This window comes from Jaculus jaculus, chromosome 6, assembly GCF_020740685.1.
Source record: "Jaculus jaculus isolate mJacJac1 chromosome 6, mJacJac1.mat.Y.cur, whole genome shotgun sequence".
NCBI classification, from domain to species: Eukaryota; Metazoa; Chordata; class Mammalia; order Rodentia; family Dipodidae; genus Jaculus; species Jaculus jaculus.
The window spans coordinates 61,089,391-61,105,390 of record NC_059107.1 but is presented as its reverse complement, the minus strand read 5'-3'; the positions used below and the strand labels follow the sequence as shown (position 1 = coordinate 61,105,390).

Sequence of the window (16,000 nt, the reverse complement as noted above, 5' to 3'; positions counted from 1 at the left end):
CCTGACAAAGTTCTTTTTCCCTATGACACCTCACAAGTTGATGTTTCTCAGTTCACATTTCTCTTTGCATGTAAGTCTTCAAACTCTCACCAAATGGTTCATCAAGCTCTGCTCACAGCCTTGCAAGGCTTTTCTGGTCCAAAGTTCCAATACTTCCACATTCCTGAGACAAACTACTTCCAAAATACCTAAATACACCAGGACATATGTACAGCAGTGATGACTCCAGTCTTGCTACCAATTTTCAATAGCAGCTACCTTCTTGTTGCTGGAACAAAACATCCAACTGGACATGCTAATAAGAGGTGAGTATTTATTACAGCTTCCAGTATCTAAGGGAGGTTTCATACTGGCAGGGAAGGCATGGCTCGTATAAGCAGGAAGCCTGTATCACATGTCCAGAACATTCACAGGAAGTCACCTGAGTGAGCTGGCTCTGAACACCCAGAGAACTGGATGAATCAACCTCAAGGTCAGGCCTCTCATTGACATATCTCCTCTCCTCTACCAAGGCTCTGCAAAAGCTCCACAACCTTCCCAAAGTACTACCTACTGGGGATCAAGTATTCAAAACACATTATGCTAGAAAGAACATTGTATATTCAAACCACCACAACATGCTATACTATGTAAAGGGAGAAAAAATGGCCACTCTAGTATTCTAAGGACATTCCACTCTCAGATGGCTTAGCTGACACTTGACTACCAATACATTAAAGAGACATGTCATCCCATCCCACATGGAGAGAGGTAGCCATATTGGATGGTTTCTGAGATGTTCCACCCTCAGAAGGTTCAATCTCAGTTACACGTATTTTTGCCCACAGCAGGGGCCATGCAATGCTCCTTTCAGACTCAGCTTCAGTTCTGTTTGTTCCTACTTGGGAGTGCAAGTGATCTCTGACTTTAGTTTTCCTAAAACAATGTGTCTATCCACCCAAAATATTGCACTGGAGTAAAATCCCGAAAAAATGATTTCAGTCAATCTACCATTGTGAATGAGTAAGTTTAGGGGGTTCCTAACAGAGCCATGGGTGGCTCAGGCAATTGCATCTCTGAAAAGCCCGGTCTACCATGAGCAATGACTCCCAAAGGCTGTGTCAAGGGAAGTTTCTGAGCAACTTTCAGGTAGCTCCACTGAATTCTGCTCCCCAATCCCGATGGTTGCTTACTGCTTAAAGAGCCATGCAGAGGGGTCTCATGTGTCTCTAGCTCATGGGCTTCCTGAGTCTTAAGTGACCTCTTCTCTCTCCTGGAGAAAATGCTTTAAGCTGGTGGAAATAGAGACCCAACATTCTGATACTGGATGAAACATTCAAAGCACAGGAAGCACCATGAACCTTTCCCATGTTCTGTCACTGTCCCATGTCCCCCAGAAGTGGGTAATGCACCTTGCTGGCCAAGGAGAAATGTGGCAGCAGAGCAGAAAGGTGGCAAGCTGTGGACCTATGCCTCAAGGGGCAGTCTGAGCCTCACACAGGTAAATAGAAGCTGGATCCTCAGCTCAGGACAGTGGGGGTGGTCAGGGAACAGGAGATTAAGTGGTAAAGGTTTCAGAGAAACATATGGAGTCAGACCTGCAGAAGGAAATAGGCTAGTCAGTAGGACTGGGTCTCCATCAAGGAAAGCCACAAGAAGCAGGGCATGAGAGGCACAGAGTTATTTGGGTTTGAGACTACTCCATAACCTGGCAAAAGCTCTTCCTCCAAGTAAGGGGTCCTGTGCACACAGCTGGCAGGACAGCAGAGGGTCGCCTGGCCCTCAGAGGAGACAGCTGTGAGCATGACGCAATGTCAGGGTCTAAAAGGAGCCCCACCACCATCCATGTGCCCCTACTTACTTTCTGAAAAGGACTTCACCTCTGTATTATGGGAACCCAGTAGGAAAGTCCAGACCATCAATAGTTAACTATAACCCATGTCAGAGATTAAGCAGTGTCCTTTTTAAAAAAAATATTGTTTTATTTATTTGAGAGAGATAAAGAGGTAGATAGAGAGTGAGCAAGAATGGGGATGTAAATTAAGTGTCAAATCAGGGTGGATGGGCTAGTTAGTTTGAATGTATGTGTGAGGTTCTTGATAGGTTAATGAATTACACAAAGGATTGATTACTTTGTATGTGTTGGTCAACTGGCCACAGGGTTAGTCAGCTTTGAGTCAGGACATCAGTTTAGACAGATGTCACATCTCAGTTTTGTACTAGAGATTTGCAAGCAGGCATGATGTGGCATGAGGGATCTAAGTTTCTGGAGTTACTATGTCTTAGAGCAAAGGCCAGCTTGAGTCCAAAGGGTTACCTTGCTGGGACACTCCCCCATCTCATATCCTCTTGGACCCATAAAAATGTTCCATGCTGGGTCTTTGCAATTTTGTTGTTCCATGAAGGAACACCATATCCAAGTTAGGCCATGAAGCCTGCTCCCGCTGCCTCAAAGACCAGCTGCCTCCTGCCGCATGAAGGGGGCTCCACAGCAAACTGAACATTCTCTGCCTGTCCTCACGGGGCACACAGTGCTCTTTGTTCTCTGACTATGAGGGTCTCTATCAGGGCAGGGTTCATTGCACACAAGTCTTGGAACTTTCCACATAGGAAACCTTCAGTGCCTTAGGCAAACCTTCGTTCTTTTCTGTGTCTGTTTTAGTTGCTTTACAAGGACCTTGAACCCTGCCTGACTTACACTCCTGGAACTTCAGAAAACTTACGGCATTTACACAGGTGATATTGGATGCTGAGAGATGTCCCAGCAACCCAGCAGAAAATGATGCTCAGAGACTTGTATAGAAATGTGTCTTTTTTTTTTCTTATGTTTTCACTGCCCTTATTTTGGCACTAGATAAATCAAAAAGGCACTTCACAAAGACAGAAGGAAGCAGGATTCCAGTGCCCAGAACTCACCATCAGCCAGACTCAAGTCTCATGTGCATGAAAAATTGGCTCTTATGATTTGTCCACTGAAATATGAAGTTTTGCTGGTTGTAACAACAGGGTGAAATAGTGGCTCAAAAATTCACAAACACATCAGATCACAGCCTCTCTCCCTGAAGAGAAGACAGGGGATAGCTGAAATGAATTATAGAAATAGCCAATAGTCTCATCATGATATTAGAGGACTCTCCTGTTTTCTGGAAGCCCATGCCCTGATAGAGGCCAACAGCTCCATATTGCAAAATAGTGGTGTCAAGAACCACTTCACTGTAGCCCTGGTCCCGTGCAAACTGGAGGACAGTTCTGACCAGGGCTTTGGCTATCCCCAGTCCTCGATGATGCAAGGACACAGACAGGCGAAAGAGCTGCAGCTGTTTCCTCCCTAATGGTGGATCCTTGACTGGCAGAGCACCCACAATGCCTGCCACTTGCCCCCCAGACTCTGCCACCCAGAAGCAGGAGCCACGACCACTCAGGTAGGACTTGGTGATGTCAGCCATGTCTGCGCGCAAACATGTGTCCACATAGTTCCTCCAGGGGTATCTAGCAAGGAGCCACAGGGAAAGGAGCAGACAGAAGGTGCATAGAATGGCCAGGAGCCAGGAACCAGACAGCAGGACTAGAGCCAGGGGTGCCCCAAGTAGGAGCAGGAGGGTTCTGGGCAGCATGAGTGCGTGGTAGAAGGTGGCGGGGATGTGCTCCTCCATGCCCTTGGAAAACAATTCCAGGACCTTTTTGCGGTCTCTCTCCTGGTACTGGCGGATGCGAAAAGGAGCCATGGGAGACTTCTGCACCTCAAATTTTGTATTCACTGGAGACAGCTAGATCTGCTCGCACGCCTTCCTGCAACCCTGCAGGAAGAGAAGAACCCATCTGAGTCTCCTGAGCCATGTCCTCTCCCCCATAGCGCCCAGCCTTCCTAAAACTGTGAAAGTTTGACTCAAGGTTGTCTTCCCATGTCACTTTTCCAAAAAAGTGTGGGTTCAGCAAAACAAGTCCAGGATCCTTTTGCAGTCTCTCTCCTGGTACTGGTGGAAATGACAAAGAGCCATGGAGACTAGTGCACCTCAAATAACGGTATTCACTGCAGACAGCTAGATCTGCTCGCACGCCTTCCTGCAACCCTACAGAAAGAGAAGAAACCATCTGAGTCTTCTGACTCACTGGGACAACCTTCTTCACAGATCTGACTCTGTGGAAATGATGCTGTGCCTTTGCCCCAGCCCTGACCTGCAGACCAGTGAGGGCCTGCTATCTTTTCTCATGATTTCCTATACTGGAGATACTGAAGCCAGTATCTGTCTGCAGCATTTAGCTCAAGGCTTATTGTGACAGGGGCAAGTGAGCTCTTGTGAGGAAGTGGAGATGTGGCCCGTGTTTGTGTTACATTGAAGCTCCTCAGGAACTCTGGGAGTCTGGAGGACAGGTAGATGCCCTCACAGCAGTAATGAACTCCCTCACATAGAGAGCAGGTGTGGGGCAAAAGGCCAGGCAGGACACCCTAACCTCTACTTTCCACATGGGCTCTTTACCCCCTGCTCCCCTCCACATGGCAGGAGTTATTTGTACTTTTTTTTCTGTCTTCTCTATGGTTTTTTCAGGGCTACTATTTGGGGTCTCAGGCCACATGAATGTATTCATTTTCCTTCCCTTGGTTCTGTTCTGTACTTCCCTTAATAAATATAGTAATTTAATAATTATCCTCAGCCTTATTCAGTTCTTTGATTAAAATTAGACATGACATCCAGGTGTGGTGACACACACCTTTAATCCCAGTATTCAGGAGGCAGAGGCAGGAAGATTACTGTGAGTTCGAGGACACCCTAAGACTGCATAGTGAATTCCAGGTCAGCCTGGTCTAGAGTGAGACCCTGCCTCAAAAAAACTAAAAATAAAAAATTAGACATGAAGGTAGGGTTTGGGGTGCAGGGACTTTTCCTGAACTCCTAGCACTCCATTACAACTTCAGCCAGAAAGAGATCAAGACTGACAACTGCACTACTGGGAGGCACATTTTGACCAGAAATGGAGATGGGGTTGAGCACTAGCTTTTAGCAGAGCATCTAGGTTTACATGGAGAAAGACCAGGTTTGGAAAGCTCACGGATCACCTGTAGGCGCTGCCTGCAGCTTCCTCACAGCAAACCAGAAGCTGGAACCCAGGCCTTCATAAGCTGCTGTTAGCGAATGAATGTGAAACATACCCCACAGGCTCATGTGCTTGAATGTTTGGTTCCCAGATGATGTTGCTGTTTTGGGTGGTTTGGACATGGGACGTAGGTGCATAAATGATGTCACAGGGCATTGGGAGGGGATGATCAAATTATACTATCTTCATGCATGAAAACTGTCAATAAAAAATAGGAGGGAAATGAGGGTACCAACACATGATGTATCCATACAAAGATTATTAAAACCATAAAGCCTGGGTTTTGAAATCTGATTGCCATTTTACAATTGCCATTTTACTGTTTCCAAGTGACCCAGGCCAGCTATCTCAATTGCAAATGAATTGTCCTTTCCCTGAAATCAAATCACCTGCTTAATTATCATTTGCCAAAAGTAGCTTATGCCCCCAGGCAAGGTGGAATGACCTGCAACAAAAGAATTCTAGTGACCTAAGTGCTTTGATAAGAACTCCTTACTCCTGGCCTGCCTGAGCAGAGTCCTTCTCAGGCTATCCCCAAAGTTTTTCTTCTCAGTTCTTTCATTTTCTCCTCCTTTTTAAAAAATTTCCTTGCAATCAGAGAGGTGTGCCAGGACCTCCAGCCACTGCAAAAACAGTGGTGCATGCATCTGGCTTTATGTGGGTACTGAGGAATCAAACCCAGGTCGTTAGGCTTTTTAGGCAAGCACTATCATTGCTGAGCCATTTCTCCAGGCCCATTTTCCGTTTTTTTTGGTTTTTTTTTTTTTTTTTTTTTTTTTTTTCCGGTTTTTCAAGGTAGGGTCTCACTCTAGCTCAGGCTGACCTAGAACTCACTATGTGGTCTCCTCTCCTACCTCTACCTTCCAAGTGCTGGGATTAAAGGCCTGTGACACCACATCCGGCTCTGCTTTTTTAAAAAAAAGTTAATTTATTTACTTGAGAGAAAAAGAGGCGGGCACAGAGAGAAAGAGAATAGGTGCACTAGAACCTCTAGCCACTGCAAACGAACTCCAGACGGATGTACCACCTTGGCTTACATGGGTCCTGGGGAATTGAACCTGGGTTCTTGAAGGGTTAATAGCCTTCCCTGAAAACCAAAAGGAACTAAACAGTTGATAACTACCCCTAAATCTCATTGGCAATAAAGAAACAACAGAGGCATTAAGCCTCATTAATTTTGATATCTTCCCTGATTGATGTACTCCCTTTAGTCTAGATAGCCTTGAAGGACCAGGGACCATCTGAGTATCCTCCCTTAGACATTCCTGGCTTAAGAAGCCTATTCTAAACAAGGACACAAAAGGTACATGCTCCTTGTCAACTGCACCTGGAACAGTCTGTTTCTTAGGATCCTCCATATAAGTCTCAAGCCCAGCCTTGCTCAGTGCTTCAGCCTCATCCTGCAGGAAGGCTGCTGCCCTTCACTGTTTCTCTAAATAAACAATCTCTCTGTAGAGATCGAGTCTGGTGTTCTCTTTGGCTTTTCCACCTTCCGTACATTTCTTTGGCTTTGCAGGCAGGTGCCTTAACAGCTAAGACATCTCTCCAGCCATGCTTCCCCCTCCACCCCCTAATACTTGTAGGGACAGGCCTAGAAGGTTACTGCCAGCTTAAATTGGGACCTGAGTTCTCTGCTCCCTGATCAACCCAGATATAACCAACCTTCACTGTCACAGCTAGAAGCTGTTCTCGCATATATGACCCCCCTTCCCTCACCACAGCCCCCAACTCCAAGGCCTGTTGTCTCTCAAACTGTGGTAGAAAAGAAGCTAAAAAGTTGTACTGATTCACTGAATTACTGTAAGAATTAATTGCTAAGGAACTAAACTTATCTTTGTCAGCAGATGGAAAAATCCCAAAGACAGAACTGTCCAGAAAGAGCCCAGAGGGACAAAGATAAGCTAAGAAGGTAAGACAGTTTAGTTATTCTAAAACAAAGTACAATGGACTTCATTGTTAGGGTGACCTGACAACAGAAATGTTTGTTCACTTACCCCTCCCACTGGCTATGATAACTACAAAATGGAAATAAAATCTCAGTTCGGACTCAGGTTTCTTTTTGTTTGTTTATTTTGGGTTTTGGAGGTAGGGTTTCATTCCAGTCCAGGCTGACCTGGAATTCACTATGTAGTCTCAGGGTGGCGTCACCACGCCTGGCTCCAAGTCAGATTTTCTTTGGAGGGCTACCTCAAGCTCTTTGGGCCCCCAGGTAAATAAACTCCTCCACTTTCACTCATATTAGACTTTTCAGAGAATTACTAAAACAAAACCATGATCAGTCACACACACCACCCCATAAAAGCATAGCTACACCTCCTGTGCTCCTTGAACAGGGTCCATGCTACCTAACAAAGCTGCTTGTCCTGCACAGCCAGGTCTCTGCCTCAATCCACTTCCTGTCCTTCGGCAAAAGCAGTGCTTTGATCTTGCCTCACCGCCTGGGGCGGGCGCACAGCTCTGATGGTGTCCATCTGTCCCCAGATCTCTAAGCACCCGAGGAACTCCTTCAATGTAAGACCCCTCCTGACCAAGTCCACAAACGCGTCCTGACCGTTCTGAAGCTGTGGGGTCTCTATCAGCGGAAATGTAGGCTCCTCGCCTCTTGGTGGGTCTCTCACAGGAAGAAACAGGATATCTCATGAAAACGTAGGCTAAAAGGACAAACCTGACAGTTAACCAGGGTTCAACTTCCAGCCTCCGCGGGCGAACAGTTCCAGTCTACACCAGAAGGACGCCCGTTCTCCTTCGCGTCAGAAGGAGGTCTCAAACATTGAAAAGGTGGTCGAGCTACTGGGTGACGCCCCCCAGATGCAGTACAAACAGGAGACCTGGAGCCAGTCTAGCTGGAAAGGGCTGGGATTGGCCTTTCCGGAAGTTGAGAGTCTCGTTTCCAAGCGGGAGCTCTTCCCCGGGACGAGGACTGGATGGTGAGTTCGGCCCACCCGCCGGGTAGGGAGGGAGAACTTGTCCCTCTGCTTTGACGTTTGCCTGCGAGATGCGTGCCTATCCAGGCCCGCCCAGGGGCGTGCGTGGACTTGAGGGCCGGCCTCCCCTCCAGTAGTCGGCACAGGAGGGCTGCGCGGTGGCGCCCCCTGCGGTCAGCCCGCGGCCGAGGCGGGAGGAGCCGCGCGGCCACAGGCCCGCCCCGCAGCCCCTTGGCGGCGGTGGCAGCTTCTCTGTGGAGCGGGCTGGGCTGGGCCGGGCTCGGCTGGGCTTGGCTCGGCTGGGCTCGGCTCGGCCCGGGCGCGTGGAAGAGCCGGATCGCCCTGCGACTCTACCAGAGGCCTCGCTGCTTGCTTGGGTGGAGTAGGAAGCTGTGCAGACAGGCATCACCTGTTGCAAAGCTGTGGCAGCCGAGGTAGCCGAACCAGGTGTGGACTCCCGACTCAGTCAGGTCAGGTCAGGTCAGGTCCCAGGTGGCAGAAGGACCATGTGGCAGGGAGAGAGGGAGGACGGAATTTCAGGAGGACAGGTGTTCCAGTGAGGCCACGCCTACTGGGCCGCTGAAGAGGAGCAGTGGTGGTGTGTGTGTGGAAAGAGAGGGCCGGATCCAAACATTTAGGTATATTATCTGTCAGTATTTTTTCTTTCTGTATAGCTTTTTAAAAAAAGTTATTTATTTGCAATCAGAGAGAAAGAATGGGCATTCCAGGGCCTCCAGCCACTGCAAGCAAACTCCAGATGAACGTGCCCCCCTTGTGCATCTGGCTTATGTGGGTCCTGGGGAATTGAACCTGCCTTTTGGTTTCACAGGCAAACGCCTTAACCGCTAATTGACCGCTAAGCCATTTCTCCAGTCCAGTATAGCTTTAAAAAAGAAAAATTCCACAGGTTGAGTGTAATGGTGCGTGTTTGTAATCCCACCACTTAGGAGGTTGAGGCATGAAGATTGTGAATTAATGAATAAAAACTATACAGTTTAACTACATTTTTTAATTCAAGTGCTTTTAACTGATTGCCTTTTTGTTGTTGTTGTTTTTGTTTTTGTTTTTCGAGATAGGGATTCATTCTGGTCTAGCATAGGCTGACCTGGAATTCACTCTGTATTCTCAGGATGGCCTTGAACTCATGGTGGACCTCCTGCCTTGGCCTCCCAAATGCTGGGATTAAAAGCGTACCCACCATGCCCAGGTAACTGACTGTTGTTGTTTTCACCCCCCTCCCCCCCTCCAGGTAGAGTCTCACTTTGGTCCAGGCTGACCTGGAATTAACTCTGTCATCTCAGGGTGGCCTTGAACTCATGGCAGTCCTCCTACCTCTGCCTCCCAAGTGCTGGGATTAAAGGCGTGCGCCACCACGCCCGGCTGATTGTTGTTGTTTTTTACACCTCTATATTTATTAAGGGAACACCAGGGTCTCTTGCCATTACAAACTGTATACACATTAGCCACTTTGTGCTTCTGGCATTTACATGGTTTTTGAGGAATCAAAATAGGGCAAACCTAGGCCAGTAGGCTTTGCAAGTGAGAGGCCTTAACTATTAAGCCATCTCCTCAGCCCTGACTGCTGTTTTCATACATCATCAAAAATCCAACTTTTTTGGGGGTGGTGCTAGGACCTGAACCCAGGGTTTTGTGCAACAACCTCTACCGCTAAGCCATATCCCCAGCCAACACTACTGTATGTGAGAGAGAGGGGGAGATGTATGTGTATGGGCACACATGGATGCAGCTGCACATGCATGTGAGTATGCTTATATTTGGAGGTCCAGATAACAACCTCAAGTATTTTTCCTTAGAAACACCATCTACTTCCTTTGAGACAGGGTCTCTCATTGGCTTGGAGCTCATCAATTTAGATAGACTTGCTGGCCAAGAAGATCCAGGGTTTTCTCGTCTCTACTTCCCCACTGCTGGGATTGTGGCCATGTGCCAGCATGCCCACCATTTTATATAGGAATTGATGATTGAACTCATGTCTTCATGGTTGCGAGACAAGCACTTTACCAAGTAACCTATCTCAGCTCCAACGCCACAGATTTTCAAATTTTAATTATGTGTGTGTGTTTGTGCATGTGTGTACATGCATGCTCGTGTGTGCTGTATGTATGGTATATGAAAATGTGTGTGGTATGTGCATGGGTGCAGAGACCAGGGAGAATGTCAGCTGTTCTCCTTTATCACTCTTCCTCATGTTTCTTTGTTAGTCAGACTGGCTGAACAGCAAGCCCCAGAGATTGTCCAGTCTCTGCTCCTCACAGAACTAAAGTTACAGGCATGTGTAACCATGCCCAGCTGTTTGCTTGGGTGCTGAGGGATCAAACTCAAAGTAAATCATACTGTGCCTTTTATCCCAGCACCCAACGCTATAGTTTTTAATGACTATTTAATCAAATCCAAACCCTATCATTGGTGAGGTAGTTTGTTCTAAGCTGTACAAAATGTTAAAAATAACATTTTTGTGGTAGTGGCCACTGGGAAGACTCAAAAGGCACCATAGTGCTGAGATTGACAGTGGAGTGTGTTCAATACTAAGATGCCTCTATCACACATTCCAAGGCTCAGGGTCCAATGTGGAAGAGGTGGCAGAAAGAATGTAAGAGCCAAAGCAAGGAAGTAGGACTCCTTACAATGTGCTCCTCCTGGATATCCATGACCTCACAGTGCCTAACACTACCTACACACGACCATCATAATAGGAGGAAAAGATGATGACATCAAAATAAAGGAGAGACTTATTGAGAGGGGGAGGAGATATTATGGAGGGTGGATTTGTGAGGGGGAAAGTGGTGAAGGGGAGGGAATTATTAGGATTTGTTATCTATAATTATAGAAATGGTCAGTAAAAACAATTTAAGGACATCTTTGTATATAGTTTTTAAACAACTTTAGTTTCTTGTTGTTTTTCAAGGTAGGGTCTTACTCTAGTTCCAAGATGATTTGGAACTCTATAGTCCTAGGCTGGCTGTAAACTCACAGTGATCCTCCTACCTCTGCCTACTGAAAGCTGGGATTAAAGGCACATGCCACCATGCCCAGCTTTAAAAAAAAAAAAAAAAAAAAAAAAAAAAAAAAAAACAACTTTTATTTATTTATTTGCAAACGCAAAGAGAAAGGGAGACAGATGGGATGGATGTGCCAGGGTCTCTTGCCACTGCAACTGAACTCCAGATGCATGTGCCACTTTGTGCATCTACGTGGGTTTTGGGGAATTGAACCCAGGATAGCAGGCTCTGCAAGCAAGTGCCTTTTAACTGCTGCACCCTTTCTCCAGCCCCTTATAGGATTTTCAAATTAGTTTTTGAAAAAGAAAACTAGAAATGGAACCTACCATGTAGAAAAGGATGAATGGAGCCTAGCAAACTGCCTCAGCAAAGGATCACTAAGGCTTTTATTGGGGCTGGTGGTGTAGCTTAGTGGTAGAATGTGTACTTAGTTTTTGTAAAGCCCTAGGTTCAATCTCCAGCATGAAAAACGATAAAAAAGTTTGGGCTGGAGAGATGGTTCAGCAGTTAAGGCTTTTGCCTACAAAGCCTAACAATCTGGATTCAGTCCTCCAGTACCTATGTAAAGCCAGAAGCATGTGTCCGTTTGCACTGACTAGAGGCCTTGGCACACCATTCTCTCTCTCAGTCTGCTGCTTGCAAATAAAATTAAATATCTTTTAAGTTGAAAATTATATATATTTTTATTTCTTCTTTTTGAGGTAGGGTCTTGCTATAGCCCAGGCTGAGCTGGAATTCACTATGTGTGGTCTCAGGCAGGCCTCAAACTCACAGTAGACCTTCTACCTCTGCCTCCTGAGTGCTGGAATTAAAGGCATATGCCACCATTCCTAGGAAAGTGTCACTTTTTCATCTGTGCCACACCCTCTGTCCCCAGCACAGCAGGGTAGGGGGATATCTAGAGAGCAACCCCAGGACTGCATCCACAGAGGACACTGGTGCTTTGCAATTTGTGGTGCTGCCTGAGGGCCCAGGGGCTGGAGGGGACTAGATAGAAACAACTGAGTGTGACAGGAGGGAGAACATGGAGGCCACAATTTTTCAAGTTGGGACAAAATGAACCATTTCCATGTAGAAGCGTTCAAGCCACTATGCCATTCCCAAAGCTCCCTTCTTATTGTGCAGTGACCCAGGAGCCAGGCTAGGATAAAGGCTCACAGACTGGGTTCCTAAAGCACTAGTCGATTTCACTTTTTTTCCCCCTCACACTAGGCCAGCCTGACCTGGAATTTACTAAGTAGTCTCAAGGTAGCCTTGAACTCAGAGGATCCTCCTAGCTCTGCCTTCTGAGTGCTGGGATTAAAGGCATGTGTGACCACACCCAGCCCATTTCCCTCTTTATCAGTGCTGGCTATGGAGGAAGAGCAAGATGTCTGCTGTATGAAGGCTCTAGGGACTGTTTGCCACTAACCTAAAAGCCCATAAATTATAGCCCTCAAGTCCAATCCTGTATATTGTATCTCAGACTAGTCTCAATAGAACTCAGAATATAGCCCAGGCTGGCTTCAAATTTATGGCAATCCTCCTACTTCAATATACCAAGTGTTGAGAATACAGGAGTGAGCCACCACAGCTGGCTTAGAACTAAATGAATATTTGTATGTAAAATGCTCAGGAAGCAGAGGCTTGGAAAGCAATGCTAGCTAACCAGAAGTGCAAGGGGGGATGCACACTGATAGACAGAACCTCATATATCTTAGGCCTTTATTAGGTGCTTACAATTCTTATTCTAATTAAATAAAAACCAGACATCAGAATAGAAAGAGACTAGAACATACTAAAAATAATAACAGAGCCAGGAGTGGTGGCACATGCCTTTAATCCCAGCACTCAGGAGGCAGAGGTGTAAGGCCAGCCTGAGACTACGTGAATTACAGATCAGCCTGGGCTAGAGTGAGACCCTACCACAAAAAAAAAAAAAAAAAAAAAAAAAGAGGCTATTGATTAAATTCTGGCTATCTGCTTGGTCTTAAACACTCAGAGAGAAATGTATAACCAAAGATAAAGGGATACCTCAAATATATGAATGGCCTATTAAATAATACAAGACCTTTCCAAGAGGGGAAACAAACAAGGCCTTACGACATGTCATCCCCATCTCTAATAGTTCTAACTATAGCATAGGGGAAAACAACCATAGATGACAAAAGGGTTATTTTCAAATCTAGAATATATATGAATGACTCTGACCAATGGTCATTTAATTCAAAATCTCCCTTATACTGGGAACAATGGTGAATCTCTTCTAACTTGTGCCAGGACATCCTTAAATAAGTCCTGGGACCAAAAATATATTTGTACAGCCTTTAATAGCACCCAATGGCTCTATGGTAAAACCTTTGGCCCTGGTTATACCCCAGGACAAATTTTAAAAGGTACACTCTGGAAGGTTACTATACAAAATATAGTATATTCACCATTATCAAGGTTAAATGTTGTGTATAATTCCTGATAACTCTGCTAATATCGCATCTGTTTTACAAGCCATACAGAAACAGATCCAGGCTATGTCAGACAGAACTGTGGCATTTGATGAACAGTTCTGGAAGAAAATCTTAGCCAGCTCATGCTCAGATAGTCCTGAGACAATCTACCTGGGTTCCCTTGAGCTCCCCAAGGCCCACAACTCCACAAGAAGGACAGCCCTGAAGGCAATGAGTTTGCTATGTGCTCACTTCACATTAACTCCTGACTTTTATTTTTTCTCCTCAACATTTTCTTCCAAGATTATCTTCTTTCACTCCATCAATACACGTTCAGGGTCCTTTAGAATAGTTCCCCTCTCTAACTGCCACAAACAACTTTGTGCTGCATTCAGCAGGAAATAGTTAATGATCTGACATCATTGCCCCTTGTCCTCTAACAACAGAGTGTCTTCTCATGAGAGGGTGTAATAAAAGGGAAGTAGAGTTAGGGTGACTGGAACCCTGAAGGGGAAAAGTACAGGAAAGTTTTCACTTGCTAGGAATCAAAGATGATCTGACTTCTTCTCTTGCCTAGTTCCCCAGACCTGTTTTTCCACAATCAGTCAGGACCCCTCCTGGGAGGGAAGACTTTCAAAGGATCTAAACATTGTGGTTGGTCAAGTTCAGCCCCTAGAATTTGGTGCCAGGGCTAACTTCTTCCTGAGACAGCCCCTAGCCTAACCAACTAGCTCTCTGGCTTACCTGAGCCAAAAGACAGCCCACCTCCACTAAAAGGTTCTAAATACCTTTGCAAGGGGAGGGCAGGCTCTCTCTGACCACTTGGGAACTTCCAGGTATGGGTGAGTTTTTCCCTCGGCTGGGCCTGGAAGGGGCCCCTAGCACTTACTCTCCACATGGGTTCTTGAACCCCTCCAACTCCCCACATGGCAGGAGCTCCTTAAATTTTCTTTTCCTTTCCATGCATTTTTCCAGGCCCTCTATGTGGGATCTCTAGCCATGTGGTGCCTTTCCTTGGCTCTGTACTTCCCTCAATAAATATAATAACTTAATTTTTTTTTTTTCAAAAAAGGGCTATAGAACTGGGCATGGTGGCGCACACTTTTAATCCCAGCACTTGGGAGGTAGAGGTAGGGGGATTGCCATGAGTTTGAGGCCACCTTGAGAATACGTAGTGAAGTCCAGGTCAGCATGAGCTAGTGTGAGACCCTACCTCAGAAAAAAGTGGGGGAGGGGCTGGAGATAGGGCTTAGTAGTTAAGGTGCTTGCCTGCAAAGCCAAAGAACCCAAATTTGCTGGGCATGGTGGTGCACGACTTTAATCCCAGCACTTGGGAGGCAGAGGTAGAAGGATCACCATGAGTTCGAGGCCATCCTGAGACTACATAGTGAAGTCCAGGTCAGCCTGGGCTAGAGTGAGACCCCCCCAAAAAAAATGAGAACCCAAATTTGATTCTCCAGTATCCATATAAGACATATGCACAAGGTAGTACATGTGTCTGGAGTTTGTTTGCACTGGCCAAAGGCCCTGGCATGCCTATTTTGTGTGTGTGTCTCTTTCTCTTGCTCTCTCTCTCTCTCTCTCTCAAATAAGTAGGTTAGAATTGAATTCAAAAATTTTTTTAGCTAGGTGTGGTGATGCAAACCTTTAATCCTAGCACTCAGGAGCAGAAGTAGAAGGATCGCCATAAATTCAAGGCCACCCTGAGACTCCATAGTGAATTCCAGGTCAACCTGAGCTAGAGTGAGACCCTACCTTGAAATAAAAACATTAAAAAGAGCCGGGTCAGTGAGACTCTACCTGAAAAAACCAAAACAAACAAACAAACAAACAAAAAGAGCCGGGTGTGGTGATGCACGCCTTTAATCCCAGCACTCAGGAGGCAGATGTAGGAGGATCACAGAGAGTTCGAGGCCATCCTGAGACTCCATAGTGAATTCCAGGTCAGCCTGGGCTGGAGTGAAACCCTACCTCAAAAAAATAAAATAAAATAAAATAAATAAATAAATAAGTAAGTAAAAACTTTTTTAAAAAAGCCTTGTGTGGTGGCGCACTTCTTTAATCCCAGCACTTGGGAGGCAGAGGTAGGAGGATCACCAAGAGTGTGAGGTCACCCTGAGACTACATAGTGAATTCCTGGTCAGCCTGAAGTAGATTGAGATGCTAACTCAAAAAGCTAAAAAAAAAGGGCTGGAGAGATGGCTTAGCGGTTAAGCGCTTGCCTGTGAAGCCTAAGGACCCCGGTTCGAGGCTCGGTTCCCCAGGTCCCACGTTAGCCAGATGCACAAGGGGGCGCACACGTCTGGAGTTCGTTTGCTGAGGCTGGAAGCCCTGGCGCGCCCATTCTCTCTCTCTCCCCCTATCTGTCTTTCTCTCTGTGTCTGTTGCTCTCAAATAAATAAAAAAAAAAAAAAAAAAAAAGCTAAAAAAAAAAAGAAAGCTAAAAAAAAAAAAGAAAGCTAAAAAAACAAAAAAGGCAGATTAGGAGTGGTTCCTTCTTTCCTTTTACTACAATGACCATATGTTAATTTTAAAAGAAAAAAAAAACAGGGGCTGGGGA

The 16,000-nt window shown here is 45.9% G+C and overlaps 2 protein-coding genes across 5 annotated transcripts in view; both read right to left on the bottom strand.

The window, feature by feature from the left end:
* Positions 1–7,872, bottom strand: part of LOC123461466 (N-acetyltransferase 8-like) — a 46,016-nt gene extending 38,144 nt beyond the window's left edge. Inside the window, exon 1 of one of the 2 annotated variants that reach the window (XM_045151988.1) lies at positions 7,739–7,872. The gene's annotated coding sequence lies outside the window, so the exon portion shown is untranslated. The remainder of the gene's footprint in view (positions 1–7,738) is intronic. The other variant, XM_045151989.1, reaches the window with a different exon arrangement.
* LOC101604214 (N-acetyltransferase 8-like) lies at positions 1,716–7,870 on the bottom strand. Of its 3 annotated transcripts, XM_045151991.1 has the most exons (3): positions 7,739–7,870; positions 5,129–5,271; positions 1,716–3,776 (listed from the first exon to the last, which is right to left on the bottom strand). In XM_045151991.1, exon 3 carries the CDS (start codon positions 3,702–3,704, stop codon positions 3,024–3,026), a length of 681 nt encoding a protein of 226 aa, XP_045007926.1. In that variant the 5' UTR covers positions 3,705–3,776; positions 5,129–5,271; positions 7,739–7,870; the 3' UTR covers positions 1,716–3,023. The 3 variants fall into 3 exon arrangements, with proteins under 3 accessions (XP_045007926.1, XP_045007925.1, XP_045007927.1); XM_045151990.1 differs by lacking the exon at positions 5,129–5,271 and having other exon boundaries at positions 7,739–7,851; XM_045151992.1 differs by lacking the exons at positions 5,129–5,271; positions 7,739–7,870 and adding an exon at positions 5,036–5,077.
* Positions 7,873–16,000: the final 8,128 nt, after the last annotated feature.